At 41.7% G+C, this 18,038-nt stretch overlaps 1 protein-coding gene across 2 annotated transcripts in view; it reads left to right on the plus strand.

Moving 5' to 3' along the window:
- The window catches only part of srgap1a (SLIT-ROBO Rho GTPase activating protein 1a), a 145,088-nt gene that overhangs the window by 59,798 nt on the left and 67,252 nt on the right, over window positions 1-18,038 (plus strand). For both annotated transcript variants that reach the window (XM_036977679.2, XM_036977675.2), the window contains exons 3-4: window positions 5,600-5,762; window positions 15,592-15,654. In XM_036977679.2, coding sequence (XP_036833574.2) covers window positions 5,600-5,762; window positions 15,592-15,654 — 226 coding nt within the window. The remainder of the gene's footprint in view (window positions 1-5,599; window positions 5,763-15,591; window positions 15,655-18,038) is intronic.

Below are 18,038 nucleotides of genomic sequence, written 5' to 3' on the forward strand. Positions count from 1 at the left end.
CTACCTTATATAATGTTACTTACCCTACATTATTCATCTCATATGCATACGTATGTACTGTACTCTATATCATCGACTGTATCCTTATGTAATACATGTATCACTAGCCACTTTAACTATGCCACTTTGTTTACATACTCATCTCATATGTATATACTGTACTCGATACCATCTACTGTATCTTGCCTATGCTGCTCTGTACCATCACTCATTCATATATCCTTATGTACATATTCTTTATCCCCTTACACTGTGTACAAGACAGTAGTTTTGGAATTGTTAGTTAGATTACTTGTTGGTTATTACTGCATTGTCGGAACTAGAAGCACAAGCATTTCGCTACACTCGCATTAACATCTGCTAACCATGTGTATGTGACAAATACAATTTGATTTGATTTGATTTCACAATATCAACGTTCAATATCAAAATATTGAACCACACATGAGGAATGTGATAAATATTTAAGTCTTAAACCTTCTGCTGGTTTTCCCAATGTAGGACAGACCACAAGGTCATTTCAACATGTAAACAACATTGGTGGGCATGCAGGTAATCAGGCCATTGATGTTTAATCTTTGTCCTGTGTAGGGGTGGGTAAATGAGCCACATTTGTACGTAACACTGCATTGAGCTCATTGGCCACGTGTAATTCCCCCCCCCCCTCCCCCCCCCTCCCACAGGACCTTATCCAAGAACGTTTTCCTTTTCTCTGGTGGGTAATCAGTTTTGACCACTGTCTCCCTCATTTGGGGGTGTTTTAAGGAAACACACCCTCTTCTCACACAGACTCACCACTTGCTGACAAGCCTCTCCCTCCCATACACTCTAGGCTATATCCACGCACACATGCGCAGAAACAGAGGAGAAATGAGAGATTGGCACTCCACTCAAGCATAAGGCAGAAAGGATTTACGGTAACTCCAGTCTTGACAGTGTGTGTGTGACGCTGTCCAGCAACTCTGCCACAACTCTTCAATTGCCATACAGTCCCTTCAGAATGTATCAAACCCCTTGACTCCTTACACATTTTGTTGTTACAGCTTGAATTTAAAATGGATTACATTTAGATGTTTTTCACTGGCCTACACACAATACCCCATCATGTCCTTTATAGATTTGTATTTATTTATTATTATTAAAACATTTTTTTACAAATTAATACAAATGAAAAGTTTAAATGTCTTGAGTAAATACGTATTTAAGCCCTTTGTCATGGCAAGCCTAAATAAAGGAGTAAACATGTGCTTAACAAGTCACATAAGTTGCATAGACTCACTCTGTAATAATAGTGTTCAACATGATTTTTGAATGACTACCTCATCTCTGTACACCACACATACAATTACACATACAATTATCTGTAAGGTCCAGTCGAGCAGGGAATTTCAAACACCGATTCAACCACAAAGACCAGGGATGTTTTCCAATGCCTTGCAAAGAAGGGCACCTATTGGTAGATGGGTGAAAATAAAACAGACATGGAATATTCCTTTGAGCATAGTGGAGTAAATAATTACACTTTGGATGGTGTATCAATACACCCAGTCACTACAAAGATACAGGCATCCTTCCTTACTCGGTTGCCGGAGTGGAAGGAAACCGCTCAGGGATTTCACCATGATGCCAATGGTGACTTTAAACAGTTACAGAATTAATGGCTGTGACAGGAGAAAACAGGTTGGAGCAACAACATTGTAGTTACTCCATAATAATAACCTAATTGACAGAGTGAAAAGAAGGAAGCCTATACAGAATACAAATATTTAAAAACATGCATCTTGTTTGCAACACGGTACTAAACTAATACTGCAAAAGATATGGTAAAGCAATTCACTTTTTCTCCTGAATACAAAGTGTTATGTTTGGGTCAAATCCAATACAACATATTACTGAGTACCGCTCTCCATATTTTCAAGCATAGTGGTGGTTGCATCATGTTATGAGTATCTTGTAATTGTTAATGACTGGGGAGTTTTTCAGGATAAAAAAAGAAACGAATGGAGCTAAGCACAGGCAAAGTCCTAGAGGGAAATGTGGTTGTCTTCTTTCTTCCAGACACTGGGAGATTAATTCACCTTTCAGCAGGACAATAGTCTAAAACACAAGGCCAGATCTTCACTGGGGTTGCAATCCAAAAGAACAGTGAATGTTCCTGAGTGTCCGAGCTACAATTTTTTACTTAAATCTGCTTGAAAATCAATGGCAAGACCTGAAAATGTTTGTCTAGCAATGATCAACAACCATTTTGCCAGAACTTGAAGAATTTTAAAATAATAATGCGCACCACCTGGATTCGGTCCAATGTAGCAACATTTGATTTTGTGTTTTTTACATTGAACAAAGTAGAGACTCAGAGCTACAAAATGGTATATTAGAAACTGCAGTTGAGGAACAACGAGAAAGTAATTCTGCTTTCAAATTTTAGAAACTTGTAACCCAACTTTTGAAAAATGGCCTGTGAATGTTTTGGTACACCTACTGGAGAGGACTTGTCTAAACCTATTCAGCATCGTTCACACCTTAAGCCTCCGGCTCACCCATCTCTTTAAGGATTCACAGTGTAGTAAACAACCAAAGATTTCAAGCCTAAAATTGGTGAAAGTTGTAGCAAAAAGTAGTAGTAATTTGTTTAAATATAGTCCTTTGGTGCTACTCATGTTGTTCTTCACATTACCATCTCTTGTAAACACACACTATATCAAATAAAATCAACCTTTATTTCTCACATGCACAGGATACAGAAGGTGTAAATGTTACAGTGAAATGATTACTTCCATAGTGGAGTCTTTTGTTTAGACATGTAGCTAGCTAGCTAAACAATGAACCATAATCCCAACTCTAATGCCACTTTCAAAACAACTGCGAACTCCGGAGAAGAAAAAAACACTTGGACTGGAAAATATCGATTTGAACGGTCATCCAACTCAGAATTCCAACTCTGGAACTTGGGCCTCTTTCTTGAACTCCTACATAGATCATGCATCTAACGTTAGCTAGCTAGCTAATAGTATGCTTTAACTTGTAATAAAAACACCTTTCTGACAAAATTAGAAATGTATACTATATGAAAATGTAGCTAGACTCTAACCTGTATACATCCCTCTGTCACGGATGCCCTGGTTGCCCTTAGTTTAAAGATGTAATCCAGAGACAGGTGTTTTATACATCAGTCTTCTTTCTGTGTTCTCTGTTTTGGGCTCTCCGCATTTGGCAATCATCTCTCTGCTTCCACCAGGCATTCCACTGATTTCAAAACTCGGTCAACTTCTTCCGTGACAACGACACTGTTTCTTCCCCAACATTGTTATCAGAAGACGCTATATTGTCTCGTTCAATTAAAATATTTTTACCTAAATCAGGGATTTCCTCATTGTTTGATTAATTTTCAGAGTCCAAGAAAGTCAAACACGATCATCCTCCAGAAAGTAGTCCTTCACAACATTTTCCCACTGAGCTTTCAAAAAAAGCTGTGGTAGACAGGATTATCCCCGCATACTTAGCAGCTCGTGTTATAGACAGAAGCAAGCTACATGGAAGACCAATCCGAAGTCATCTCTCGGCATGTCCCGCCTCTCCATTATCTCAGCCGATCATGGCTAGCGGGAAGGTTACCGTGGCAAATCTAACTATGCTCATTATTTAACAATTTCATTATGATTTACAGATGGCATACAAGGTTGTTATGAAGGAATTTATCTTCAAAAACATATAAATAAAATTACATTCAAATGTTTCTGTGAAGTAGTAGTTTCTTGAAACGAGTCATAAATGTTGCACAATCCAGGTGTGCAAAGCTGTTAGAGACTTACCCAGAAAGAGTCACAGCTGTAATCGCTGCCAACAGTGATTCTAACATGTATTGACTCAGGGGTTTGAATACTTATCTAATCAAGATTTTTTTTTTTGGGGGGGGGGGTTCTTACGTTTTGACATTAGAGTACTTTGTGATCCTCCACAAAAAAAATCTAATTAAATCCGTTTTAACCCCACATTGTAACACAGCAAAATGTGGAAGGAGTCGAGGGGTGTGAATACTTTCTGAAGTCACAGTAACTGTTTCTTCTTGGTAACTTCCCTCTGAATGCAGGTCTGTACATGTTGCCCCCACGCACCACTTTTAGCTAAATTGGATTATTCCTTATTTTACATCGTCTATGAAAAATGGCCTTGCGTTTCGCCGGGATGTTTTTCATTTCCAGTCCTGTCTTTTGTCACATGCACCATTTCCTGTTTTCCAAGAGAGGGAGAGACAATGTTTCAGCTCTGTGGTCTGGAATGTTTTGTCCACTGTCTGTCAGGAGAAAAACATCTGCTCTTCCAGCAGCTATCATCATAGAGATATGTAGTTAAGGGCTGCAGCATGAGTCGTGGGCCAGGGTGAATGTACAAAGTTTCACCTGTTGTGTTTGCCTGTCTTTGACTGACGTTCAGGGGGAAGCCCTTCCAGAGTTCCAGAGGAGGGTTTCCATATGGTTCCTCCCTGCTGGCCCTAAAGCCTCAGGCCCTGGCCCCTCTTCTGGCCTCCTGCCTTCCCTTGGCTAGCTCCATAGCAGGAGGAATGTTTTAGATTCAACGGAGTCAGCCTGCTGCAGGCCGTTGCTTATGCACAGCCGTGGCTCACTCTGTGTCTGTCTCTCTCGCTCTCGCTCAGGCCTGGACAATATCCCGCAGTATGCGGACAGGCAGGCGCACTATCGGGGAAACGCCTCTCCTCCCCTCTCTCTCTCTCTTCCTGTCTTGTTTCTTGTAATGCACTATTCCAAAACTTTACTACATGTAAAGTACCTTCTCTAACAAATTATTTTACAAGGAAGTCTCGAGTCTCCTAAGCTTACTTGTGGAGGGCGCTCTCCCCTGTTGCGAGAAGTCCGATCCACTCAGAACATCGCTCCTCCGGCTATGCCCCAGAAATGTCGTTGATACAAACTCTCCTTCAGGTGCAGTATGCACTCGGTGCTGATTATATAGAGTGCATGCTATTATATAGGGCATTCATCACCAGGGGAGGGCTGTGGAAGAAACATCCCCACTAGCTATTACTTTTATGATGGGACTTGATCCACTTTAGGAAGTCTTAAAACATCTCGCTAGATGAGGACAGTTAGGCTGACAGGATAGAGCTGTCAGGTAGCTGAGACCTTGATCTCTCAGCACAGATTGCAAAGACAGCCGGCAGAGATCCAGGCGAGGACACACGAATGCACGCGCACATACACATGTGCGCACAGGCATACTCGCTCTCTCTGTCTCTCAGGGAGCATGAATACTTCCCTACATGTCCCCGCCTCTTCTTGTGCCTGTCTCTTGTTTCTCTCTCTGTGTGATCACCAGTGAAATGTATAATGAATAAGCTACCTTAACTGACCTGTCTCTTTTTTTTGTGTGTTTTTTTTGTATGAATGAACCTGAGCAGTCAGGGGAAGCAGTTTCTGTAAGGAGGTCAGGGTCATATTCATTAGGGCACTCTGTAGCAAAACGTTTTGCAACGAAAAATGCCAATGAGCAGTTTAGTCCATCCCCGTTTCGGTCTTTTTTCATATGTTTTGGTGTCTAAGGAATACAACCCAGTTGATTGATTGCTGTGTCCCCCTATAAGGAAGGACCAGAACCTGCTGTCACCGGTCAACTGCTGGTACCTGCTGCTGAACCAGGTGAGGAGGGAGAGCAAGGACCACGCCACCCTCAGTGACATCTACCTGAACAACGTCATCATGCGCTTCATGCAGATCAGCGAGGACTCGACGCGCTTGCTCAAAAAGGTAAGCTCTTCTGTAGAGGTAAGAGGTCAGACCAGGTGAGATCCCACTGATCTGACGGAAGTAGTTTCTTGTCTTGAAATGAACAGGGAGAACTCTGGTACCTCGTTATATTGGATATATCCTTGGCACATTCACATAGTCAGGAGAAAACTCTGGGCCCTGCTGCTAATGATACGTCTATCATCCTACAGCCTTAAAGCGGCGATCGGCAGTTAAAATTATAACAAAGCACACTCCCTGCTCCTGTTTTGGTAAAAAGCTGAGGGGCTGGAGAAATGTAACCCCTCTCAAATTCATGGGCAGAGCTATGGATGCACTGACTGATAAAACTGTAATTTTTCTATTATGGATGATCTATGTTTTGAGGCTATATAGTGTTTGTTTACATTGGCTTTGTTTACAGAAGTTGGAGTAAAAAAGTTTATATTTTGGGTTCTCATGGAGTGTGACAGTTGAACTAAGCTCATGAAGCATTTGTAAGTTATATTCTTCACGTATCAATGGATATATATCATTAATTTATAAGTCCAACAATGCATGTAGCAGCTGCTGATTGCCCATTTTTAAGTAAACCAGGCACTGGACTGCACTCAGATGTGATGTTTGGCTGGATGTAGGTTTAACATATTACATTACAAGTTGTTTGATGACATCTTGATAGCAGTTCAATGATTGGGTTGTGGTTTAGTTCTGTGAATCTCTATGCTGAGAGAGAAGAACCCTCTTCCTACACAGCCTTGATCATAAGACTGAACGCCCTATCTAACCCTCCCATCCGAAGTCGGTCGCCTCGTGACCGAAACCCTGTTAATGCTGCTGCCGCCTGTTTCATTCGGACCACTCCCTACCAGATTTTGAGCTCTCTTATGCACTAGGAGTCACATGAACTGACCACAGTCCCGAAAATGACAAACCAGAGCCTGTTTCAGTGGGGTGCTTAGCGTCAACGTGTTTGGCTTTTTTTCTCTCTTTCGCTGCGGGGTCTTTAGATCCGTCTGCTAGATGGAGACAGAGAAAATAGTTATTTTATTCATCTTAAAGTCATTATTGTCTCTTGATGTTGGTGGTTTCATCTGGCTTGTACAGAGGAGTGGTCTGCTCTGCACCCCACCCCACTCCAATCCTCTGCTCAAACAACTGCAACACACACAGGAAGTTAAGGCAGTAATTTCCCTTTGGTCGTAGTTCGAGGCTCCTGGTTTACTAATGGGCCAGATGTGAAGCTGGAGCGAAGTGGTTTGTCAGATGTTTCTTTCTCCTCCCCCGACTCAATCCACATTACTGATGTTTAAGATGACAGACTACTAAACTCATCAATGTGTTCCCAATGATACAGTGCCTTGCGAAAGTATTCGGCCCCCTTGAACTTTGCGACCTTTTGCCACATTTCAGGCTTCAAACATAAAGATATAAAACTGTATTTTTTTGTGAAGAATCAACAACAATCATGAAGTGGAACGACATTTATTGGATATTTCAAACTTTTTTAACAAATCAAAAACTGAAAAATTGGGCGTGCAAAATTATTCAGCCCCATTACTTTCAGTGCAGCAAACTCTCTCCAGAAGTTCAGTGAGGATCTCTGAATGATCCAATGTTGACCTAAATGACTAATGATGATAAATACAATCCACCTGTGTGTAATCAAGTCTCCGTATAAATGCACCTGCACTGTGATAGTCTCAGAGGTCCGTTAAAAGCGCAGAGAGCATCACGAAGAACAAGGAACACACCAGGCAGGTCCGAGATACTGTTGTGAAGAAGTTTAAAGCCGGATTTGGATACAAAAGATTTTCCAAGCTTTAAACATCCCAAGGAGCACTGTGCAAGCGATAATATTAAAATGGAAGGAGTATCAGACCACTGCAAATCTACCAAGACCTGGCCGTCCCTCTAAACTTTCAGCTCATACAAGGAGAAGACTGATCAGAGATGCAGCCAAGAGGCCCATGATCACTCTGGATGAACTGCAGAGATCTACAGCTGAGGTGGGAGACTCTGTCCATAGGACAACAATCAGTCGTATATTGCACAAATCTGGCCTTTATGGAAGAGTGGCAAGAAGAAAGCCATTTCTTAAAGATATTCATAAAAAGTGTCGTTTAAAGTTTGCCACAAGCCACCTGGGAGACACACCAAACATGTGGAAGAAGGTGCTCTGGTCAGATGAAACCAAAATGGAACTTTTTGGCAACAATGCAAAACGTTATGTTTGGCGTAAAAGCAACACAGCTGAACACACCATCCCCACTGTCAAACATGGTGGTGGCAGCATCATGGTTTGGGCCTGCTTTTCTTCAGCAGGGACAGGGAAGATGGTTAAAATTGATGGGAAGATGGATGGAGCCAAATACAGGACCATTCTGGAAGAAAACCTGATGGAGTCTGCAAAAGACCTGAGACTGGGACAGAGATTTGTCTTCCAACAAGACAATGATCCAAAACATAAAGCAAAATCTACAATGGAATGGTTCAAAAATAAACATATCCAGGTGTTAGAATGGCCAAGTCAAAGTCCAGACCTGAATACATCCACTGTATGTATTCATTTTTAGGCATTTCAATCAAGACTTTTTAATGTATGAAGTTTAGTTCATAGCATCCCTCATATAAAGAGGTTTGCATTGACATTACACACAGATCATTTTTCCCCTCATGTACCAACTTTCCTTATTGCTCTACCAATTAGTTGTTGGTTGGCCTTGTGCACAACAGGCAATGACCTGCACTTACAGTAAATCTTCAGTGTGTGTGTGTGTGTGTTTGTGTCTCCCCTCTGGCTGGTATAGTGACGTTTGGCAGCCGGGGGCCAAATCAAACGCCATCCCCCTCGTGGGGTGCAGTCTGTCACAGGGGAGCAGAGACACCCCTGCCCTCTAATTAGTACATCCCATTGTCTTTGATCTCCGCTGAGCTCCAGTAATGATAGACAAACACCAGGGGAGGCCCCCCAGTTACAACACAGTCAGTACAGGTCGTCTTGTTTTAACACGAGACAGATGCTGTTTTGTCATCCTGACATCAAAGAGCAGTGTTTTTTATATTTCCAAATTCTTATGTTTTCTAACTTTTTTAAAGTTATGAGTTGAATCCGTACAGGACCTTAAATGACATATCCTATCAGGCTTCAGCATGGTGGACCTTTTGAAAATAGTCAGTTGATTTGTGTTCATGCCTTCGGCAGTAGTTGTTTTATTTATGAGTAGTACTGTGGACAAATGGGTCTGAGCTCTCTGTGCTGCGGGTGCTCTCATGTTTTAGCGTCATTTTTAAAAGTCACAGCTTACCTCGAATTGTGTCTTTTGTTCGATGCCGAAACCTCTAAATACAAGTCTTGTCACGCAGTCCATTGATTGGTCGGGCAGGTCTTATCACATGTATTCTCTTCCTCATTCATACAACTGGTTCTTTGTTTTTTACTCAGTCATATTTTATTGATGGAGGTCACATTCTGGTGGAACTGAGATCCCAGGGCTTGAAAGCCTTAGCTGTATGGCGGAAGGAAGGGATTCGTTCATCTAGTTCCTACATTGTAAATTGATTCGCTACAGTGGTAGGTAGGAAGGAGGGTGAGGGGAAACATGAAACAGCACCAGGTACTACTAAATTGGTCTTGGCATTTGATCAAGCGGAGTGCAATGTGTTTTTAAAGCTTGACAGTTTACTGCCTGGCTTGGTGGAGTCCATCACTAGACTACCTTCCTGGGCTGCTTCTGTATAGTACAATCAGGTCAACAGTTATTGGCACCCTTGATAAAGATGAGGAAAAAAAGACTGCATACAATAAATATTACAAATACTGAGCTGTATTGTATATGTAGTGTATGCAGAACAGAAGTTAGTATTTTTAAACTAAGAAAATTGCCTATTACCAGCAAGTTTTAGCCAAGAACCTGGTTGCTTCTGCCAGGAGGCTGAAACTTGACTTTTTAGTATAAGAAGCGGATCTTATACTAACGTGGATCTTTCAGCAAGACACAAAAAAAACATGTTTTATTGTCACATACACCAGAGAGGTGCAGTGAAATGTGTTGTTTTACAGGGTCAGCAATTGTAGTACGGCACCCCTGGAGCAAATGAGGGTTAAGTGCCTTGCTCAAGGGTAATATCTCCACAAATAAATGGTTAATTTACCAAGAATTGAACATTTTGCAATGGCCATCTCTCCTGTGGTTTGAATTGAAGGGCAGTCTATAAGCACAGACAAAGAAAATCAAGGATCTGGAAAGACACTGCATGGAGGCGTGGTCTAAGATCTCTCCCAATGTGTTCTCCAATCAATATAAAACATTTAACAAAAATGCTCAGTGCCATTATCCTTTTGAAGGGGAGGGTGCCGGAGTATTGAAAACAGGGGTGCCAATAATTTTGACCCATTCTTTTTAAGAAAAATAATCATTACTTGATAAACAATCTCTTTTCTTTGAGCAATTGTACTAGTATAAAATAAGAACTTTTTGTTTGGGTGGTGGTGGGGGGGCATACAATAATAGCTCAGTATTTGTATTTGTTTTATGCTGTCTTTTTTGCTCATCTTTAAGGGTGGCAATCATTTTTGAGCTGACTGTGTAGGAGCCAATATGATTTGTGTCGACTCTCACTAGAGTTATGCCATATGGGGCATGACTGCTCCTGGTGCGCTACCCACCAGACATGGACCCTAGGAGTACGGTCCCTCTCTGGGGCCTGATTGATGTTGGAGGCAATGTGAATTCCATGCCCCCCCCCCCCCCCCCACGTGGTTTAGTGGATTCCAGTCTCTCCCAGCCTTCTCTCTCAGATGTGGTTAGCGTCACTCACAAACAGTACCCTTAAAGGGGAAGCCTATTTGTGCTAGTACTCTAATAAACTTAACAACAGTAAACATAATTTCCCCCACAAATTATGCAGCGCCTAACTTGGTCCAATCAGTGTAATTTTGTAAATGCCGGATCTCTATGGCAAGACGCATCATTCAACCAAGTTTCGTAAAAATGGGGAAAGTGCTTTCTGAGATATCACGTGTGGCTAACTTACAAATGTAAGTATGAATGAACGTACGGATGAATAGTCCCCTCCCCGATTTAATCGCGGGGGACAATTATCCGTATTGGAAAATCCCCAGTTGGCATTCCCCTTTCAAAAGGCCTAGTGCAGTCAAAACGTGATCATGTGTTTTATATACACTACCGTTCAAAGGTTTGGGGTCACTTAGAAATGTCCTTGTTTTTGAAAGAAATGCAAAGAAATTTGTCAGAAATATAGTGTAGACATTGTTAATGTAGTAGATGACTATTGTAGCTGGAAATGCCTGATTTAAAAAAATATATATATATTTTTATATGGAATCTCTACATAGGTGTACAGAAACCCATTATCAGCAACCATCACTCCAGTGTTCCAATGGCACGTTGTTAGCTAATCCAAGTTTATCATTTTAAAAGGCTGATTAATCATTAGAAAACCCTTTTGGAATTATGTTACCACAGCTGAAAAGTGTTGTTCTGATTAAAGAAGCAATACAACTGGCCTTCTTTAGACTAGTTGAGTATCTGGAGCATCAGCATTTGTGGGTTCGATTACAGGTTCAAAATGGCCAGAAACAAATAAATTTCTTCTGAAACTCGTCAGTCTATTCTTGTTCTGAGAAATTAAGTCCATTCAATGTGAGAAATTGGCAAGAAACTGAAGATCTCATACAACGCTGTGCACTACTCCCTTGACAAAACAGCGCAAACTAGCCAATAAAAATAAAAGATTAAGATGAGCAAAAGAACAGACACTGGACAGAGGAAGATTAGACAAAAGTGTTATGGACAGACAAATCTTAGTTTGAGGTCTTTGGATCACAAAGAAGAACATTCGTGAGACGCAGAAAAAAATGAAAAGATGCTGGAGGAGTGCTTGACACCATTTGACAAGCATGGGGGAGGCAGTGTGATGGTCTGGGGGTGCTTTGGTGGTTGTAAAGTGGGAGATTTGTACAGGGTAAAGGGGATCTTGAAGAAGGAAGGCTATCCCTTCCATTTTTCAAAGTCATGCCAAAACCCTGTGGATGACGCTTAATTGGAGCCAATTTCCTCCTACAACAGGACAATGACCCAAAGCACAGCTCCAAACTATGCAAGAACTATTTAGGGAAGAAGCAGTCGGGTGGTATTCTGTCTATAATGGAGTGGCCAGCACAGTCACCGGATCTCAACCCTATTGAGCTGTGGTGGGAGCAGCTTGACTGTATGGTACGTAAAAAGTGCCAATCAAACCAATCCAATTTGGGGAGGTGCTTCAGGAAGCATGGGGTGAAATCTCTTCAGATTACCTCAACAAATTGATGACTAGAATGCCAAAGGTCTACAAGGCTGTAATTGCTGCAAATGGAGGATTCTTTGACGAAAGCAAAGGATACAATTATTTAAATAAAAAATCATTATAACCTTGTCAACACCGTGACTATTTTGTAACTCATTTCATGTATATTTTCATGTAAAACAAGGAAATGTCTAAGTGACACAACTTTTGAACAGTTGTGTGTATTTCCACACTGAGGTGGGAATAATACTGAAATAGTGAAAATGCTGATAATGCACTTTTTTTGTTGGGATGGAGTTTTGGCCTGCATGGTGACATCACCAGGCGGTGTAAGTTAATCGATCAATAACAAGTTTCAAACCTCTCTGCCAATGCAGCTAGTTTTTAGGTTACTGATCAATCCCATTAGGCTTGCTCAGTTAGGCCTCTCACTCAGACCACACCAAGACCGTCCTTGATATTTTGATGAAAACTGCTGCATTGGTCTTTCAATTAAGAGAGAGCATGGCCTTTGTAGGTAGAATAAACATAACCACATGTAAGATATGAATTTGCATTAGAATAAACATCAAAAGTCTCAATGCAAAGTTACACCTCACTTTTAAATTTTTCGAGTTTTTATATAAAACTGATGAGAATTCCTACCCTTTTAAATTGAATCATAACATTGGTGGGCATCGTTGCAAAACGTACAGGCCAAGAGTGATTACGGCTCCAAGGCAAATTTTTTACAGTTATAATGAATCATTAAAGGATGGATTTAAATGTACATAATGGGTTCCTGGTGGAAAATGGGGGAGGGTCATGCTTTTTCAAATTCAGTGAAATTGCAAAATAATTTTCAAGCATTTAGGGAGGGTTTAGGTAAAATATATTTTGCTAAAGGGAGGGCCATCCCATTTTCTCCTTTTAACCCTTATTATAATTAACGTTCACTCCCAAAGTGAATGGTTTGTACTTCAGATGTTCTTCTCTGATTTACTGTGTCTTCAGTGACCAGTGGAGTGGCTGAGGTGGCTGCTTCCTGTCAGAGGCCCTGCCCAGGTCACATAATTGGGGCATCTGCAGAGCCAGGAAATGGATGAGCTGTCGGAGCTGTGCCCAAGCTCTCCTGAGAGGCCTTTTCATTGACCACTGGACTGCTTCCCAGTTCTCTCAATAAGGAAGGGCTAACAAGTGTTAGATCTAACAAGTTGACTGAGGTCCTCTTCTCTGAACGGAGGCTTCTAATGGCTCTTCCCTGGGGAGAAAGTGCGAGTAATTTCAGCAAAGATCTCACTTTGCAGCCCAATTCAGCTGTTGGTAATGTTCATGAATACAGTTATGGACAAGTCTACGTTGTTCATTCTGGGCCGAGAATAACGCTTAAATGTTGCATTAAAGCTCTATTCTCGGCCCAGAATGAACAACATAGACTTGTACATTTATTTAGATTTGCAGCCTGCTTCACAAACCTGGGCAAGAGGAACGATCTCACCAGTCCATAACCTACCACAGGAGGTTGGTGGCACCTTAATTGGGGATGACAGACTCGTGGGAACGGCTGGAGCGGAATAAGTGGAAAGGTATCAAATACACCAAACACGTTTCCATGTGTTTGATTCCATTCACTGCGTTCAAGCCATTTATTATGAGCCGCCCTCCCTTCAGCAGCCTCAGCAACCTACCTGGCCCAAAACGCAGTGCCCCAACCAGCCTATAGATCCTGCCCTCCGTTCTCTAAATGTGCGTGAGAGCACCCTAGCTTAAGCTTCGGTGACTTAGTTCTATTTATACAGGGCTAAGTCTATTTGTCCGGTGCCTGTGTGAATAGGTAAGTAAAACAGAGAGCTGGCTGAGTAGGTGGAGGTGAGGGCCAGGACAAGAGGTGTTGACTAGACTAGGTCAGCCCGAGGAGACTGGCTGATTACTTACTCATGCACAAACACACACACAAACGCACAAACGACGAGAACTAATCCTCTCTGTTTTACGCCCACATGTCTGGACTGGCACTACCCTTTCTACCGGAGTCAGTCAGTCAGTCAGTCAGTCAGCAGGATTTAGAGTGTAGCTCTTTTTGGGATGGACCTGTGTTTATTTGTGTACTAACTTCCTCCTTCAAACAATCAAATTATGATCTGACTAAGAGCACGCCTTTCACCCTAATCATGGCTTTGTTGCATGTCTTTTGGTGCTTCAGCCAACTCCCCTGTTATGTTGTGTTCGTTGTCACGCCAAACATGTATGTCATGACAACAAGCATCAAAGTGGTGTTGGATAATGCATATTATTCAGTTCTGGCGGCCAGGTTAGAGATTCACTACTTCGACCTGGGGAATTCCTCAGTGGTCAGTCATTTCTATTGGAGTATCATTGACTGTATCTGCAGTTGCCAACTAGGATGTGTACGGATCCACCTGGATCAGTGAGGTTGGTGACCTCAGCAGAGACACTTCCTCATTGGTCACAACCACAGGAAACCACAGATGTGTATTACAAGGCTGTATGAAACCCCATGTTGAACTACAGTAACCCTGGACAGGATCTCTCCTATCAGATATGTGCTTCTCTCAAATGACACACACTGTTATTGTACAAATGTGTGCCTTTGAAATATAACTACTGGCACCCAGTATGATTCATATGTATAGTGAGAATCAAGTTAAAATCCACCCAACTTTATTTACTTGTGGTAAGCGGCACAGCGTTTGGGTGTTTGGTGCATTGAAAGATCTGTCCTCTCTGTTAACCCAGTTTGACTGACTGTTAAGGTGGGCACAGAGGTTGCCTATAAGAGTCGTTGTAAGCTCTGTGATCGAGACGACTACCCCTACTAACTCCAGATCAGATCTAAGCCCCTTCTCTCCCTCAATTTGGATAGTGGTGGTGGGATAGACCAAATTGTCACTGCCCTCTGAGGCCCTGTTGCTGGGAAAGGCCTCAACAATAAGATTAGGGTCCAGATAAGTGGGTTAGTGGGAGACTTTAAGTGCAGTGGAAGACTGTGTGATAACACCCAGGTAATACATACGTTGAAAGGGATATCCAAATGCTTTGTCAGACCTTATTATATATCGCATAAACCCACCCCATGACTTGTATGTTACATAGTGAAAAAATAGGTGGCATGCGTAGTAAAAGTACCTTTAACCCAGGGGTTTGAAACCAATTTTGCCCGGGGGCCATATTCTATTTTCACCGGGCCACATCTGGTCTGCAGGCCGTCAGTTTGAGACCCCTGCTTTAACCATGCATGAGTCACAACTGTTATTTCCCTGTATTGAAAATCTCAGAATTATCAATTGTGGGCTAATGTCTGATGTCATTGAGTGAATCTTGTGTCATGGGATGGCTGATTGAATTTATTCATTTGAGATCACTCACACTGCAGACAGCGGGCTCTATGGGCAACTGTGTCTCTGTTTGATATCCTCGTTCCAGCTCTATGCCCTACTGTACTCCTGACACTGCTTGTTTGTTCCATGTATGAATATGTTACTGTACTGCAAAGTCGACAGATATCTCACATTGAACATGTTCTTTGTTTTCTCTTTTTCAGAGTAAGGAGATAACGTTTCAGCTCCAGGAAGACTTGATGAAGGTCCTCAACGAGCTCTACACTGTAAGTTGTCATTTAATTTCCTGGTTCCTGTTTTGCTGTATCACTGTACTGTAAAAATAGTGTATCAAGTTTTTCCTGATCACAGTTGGTAACAACTCTCAGCCTGAATGATAAATCATGATTCGGGCGTTAAGGCAGGCCTCTCAGATCAGGGCCTACCTGGTCTGGCCTTAAAGTAGCTGCATACCAACTCTTATGGTCATTGTTACAAGCAGATCTGGGACCAGCCTATGTGGATAATTCCACTTCAGGTCTCTGACCTTGGGGGAGAGCAGGGTGCTTAAACCACTAATCAATAGTTAATTCAGTAGCTTTAATTGCTGCCATCAGGCCTGGAATAGTGGCAGCTGAGATTCATGTTCCCCAGGTGGCCCTGAAGACCCTGACGTTCTAATACTTCCTCAGGTAGAAGGGAATGGCTTTTGTGGTCTATATGGTCTTGGCATCTTCCCTTTTGTATAACCTGTTGCGTGTAGGGGGCAGTATTTTGATTTTTGGATGAAAAACATTCCCAAATTTAACTGCCTATTTCTCAGGCCCAGAATCTTGAATATGTATATAATTGTGAGATTAGGATAGAAAACACTCTAAAGTTTCCAAAACTGTCAAAATATTGTCTGTGAGTATAACAGAACTGATATTGCAGGCAAAAACCTGAGGAAAATTCAACCAGGAAGTGGCCTCTATTTTGAAAGCTCCATGTTCCATTGAATGCCTTCCCTCCATTTAAAGAGATATCAACCAGATTCCTTTTCCTACGGCTTCCCCATATTGTGAACAGTCTTTAGACATAGTTTCAGGCTTTTATTTTGAAGAATGAGCGAGAAAGATCACATCGCGTCAGTGTATAGCTGGGTGTCCCCAGAATTTTGCTTGCGCAACAGTTTGGAGCAGCCATTGTGTGTCTCTCTCTCCTATTGACCAAGCTAAAGTCCCGGTTGATATATTATCGATTATATATTGAAAAAACAACCTGAGGATTGATTATAAAAAACGTTTGACATGTTTCTGTGGACATTACGGATACTATTTGGAATTTTCGTCTGCGACGTGACCGCTCGCGCCTATGGATTTCTGAACATAACGCGCCAAACAAATGGAGGTATTTTGGATATAAAAATAATCTTTATGGAACAAAAGGAACATTTATTGTGTAACTGGGAATCTCGTGAGTGCTAACATCCGAAGATCATCAAAGGTAAGCGATTTAATTTATTGCTTTTCTGACTTTCGTGACCAATCTACTTGGCGGCTAGCTGTTTGTAATATTTTGTCTACTGAGAGGGATGTTCTTACATAAACGCTTGGAAAGCTTTCGCCGAAAAGCTTTATTGAAATCTGACACGCCAGGTGGATTAACAACAAGCTAAGCTGTGTTTTGCTATATTGCACTTGTGATTTCATCAAAATAAAATATCTTTAGTAATTTAATTTGAATTTCCAGCTGATGTTGACGTAAATTATCCTGCTAACGGGATGGGTGCATCAAGAAGATAACCTACTCACATATATTGTGTGACATGTAGTTTATGTACTTTCCCATTAATCTGGTGACCATGCTATCTGCAGTGTTAGACTTTCTAACCTTTTGGAGGAAGATTTTGTTGAACCGGCACTGCTGGCTCGAGGCATAACCGACATAGGCAGTCAGGTTCCAGGTAGATCAGGTATATAAAAATACATTTCTACAGATTTATTTAAATTAAATGTTCGATTAGACATGCAATAATGTTAAATGTAGACAGAAAAGAAAGAAATCATAACTCTGTATTTTATTTTTTTACATCAGCAGGGTTTATGAAGGAGGTAAGGGATGGTCCCTGGAGAAGATAAGAGAGAGGGGAGTTTGGGGTGGTGTCATGACCACTGGAGTCATACACCTTAATAGTACCTACCTGGCAACGGAGGTTACTTACCGTGACCCAGTGGTTAGCTTTGACATACTTTGTCCCATGGGCTTCACCAAAGTGTAGGGAGCGTCAGGGCTTTCAGTGGTCGACCGTCCAACTACTCCAACTGGAGAAGATTGTTGGCTTCCACCGAGGTAACCCTAGGAAGACAAAGAGAAAAATATCAGTGATAGGAAAACTAAAACTAGCTTTGGGTTATTTTGAGTGCAAATGCAAATAGTTGTCTGACATTTTTATATTCACCTTAACAAATCGTGACCCCAGCTAGGAGCGAAAGAGCAGCGAGGATTCATAGGTCTCGTCCTTCATCCAAATTATTACTTCATTGGCAAACTTATGCAGCAAATGCCAACGAACAGTGAGCCATCGTGTTCATGCATAAAAAAACGAATAATGAAAGAAAAGCATTGCAAGTTTGAATTAGCGTGGGAGAGGTGGAAAAAGTATTGGCATTGACAACTTAGATGGAAAGCT

Source organism: Oncorhynchus mykiss, chromosome 1, assembly GCF_057628025.1.
Source record: "Oncorhynchus mykiss isolate SJ-2025 chromosome 1, ASM5762802v1, whole genome shotgun sequence".
Taxonomy (NCBI): Eukaryota; Metazoa; Chordata; class Actinopteri; order Salmoniformes; family Salmonidae; genus Oncorhynchus; species Oncorhynchus mykiss.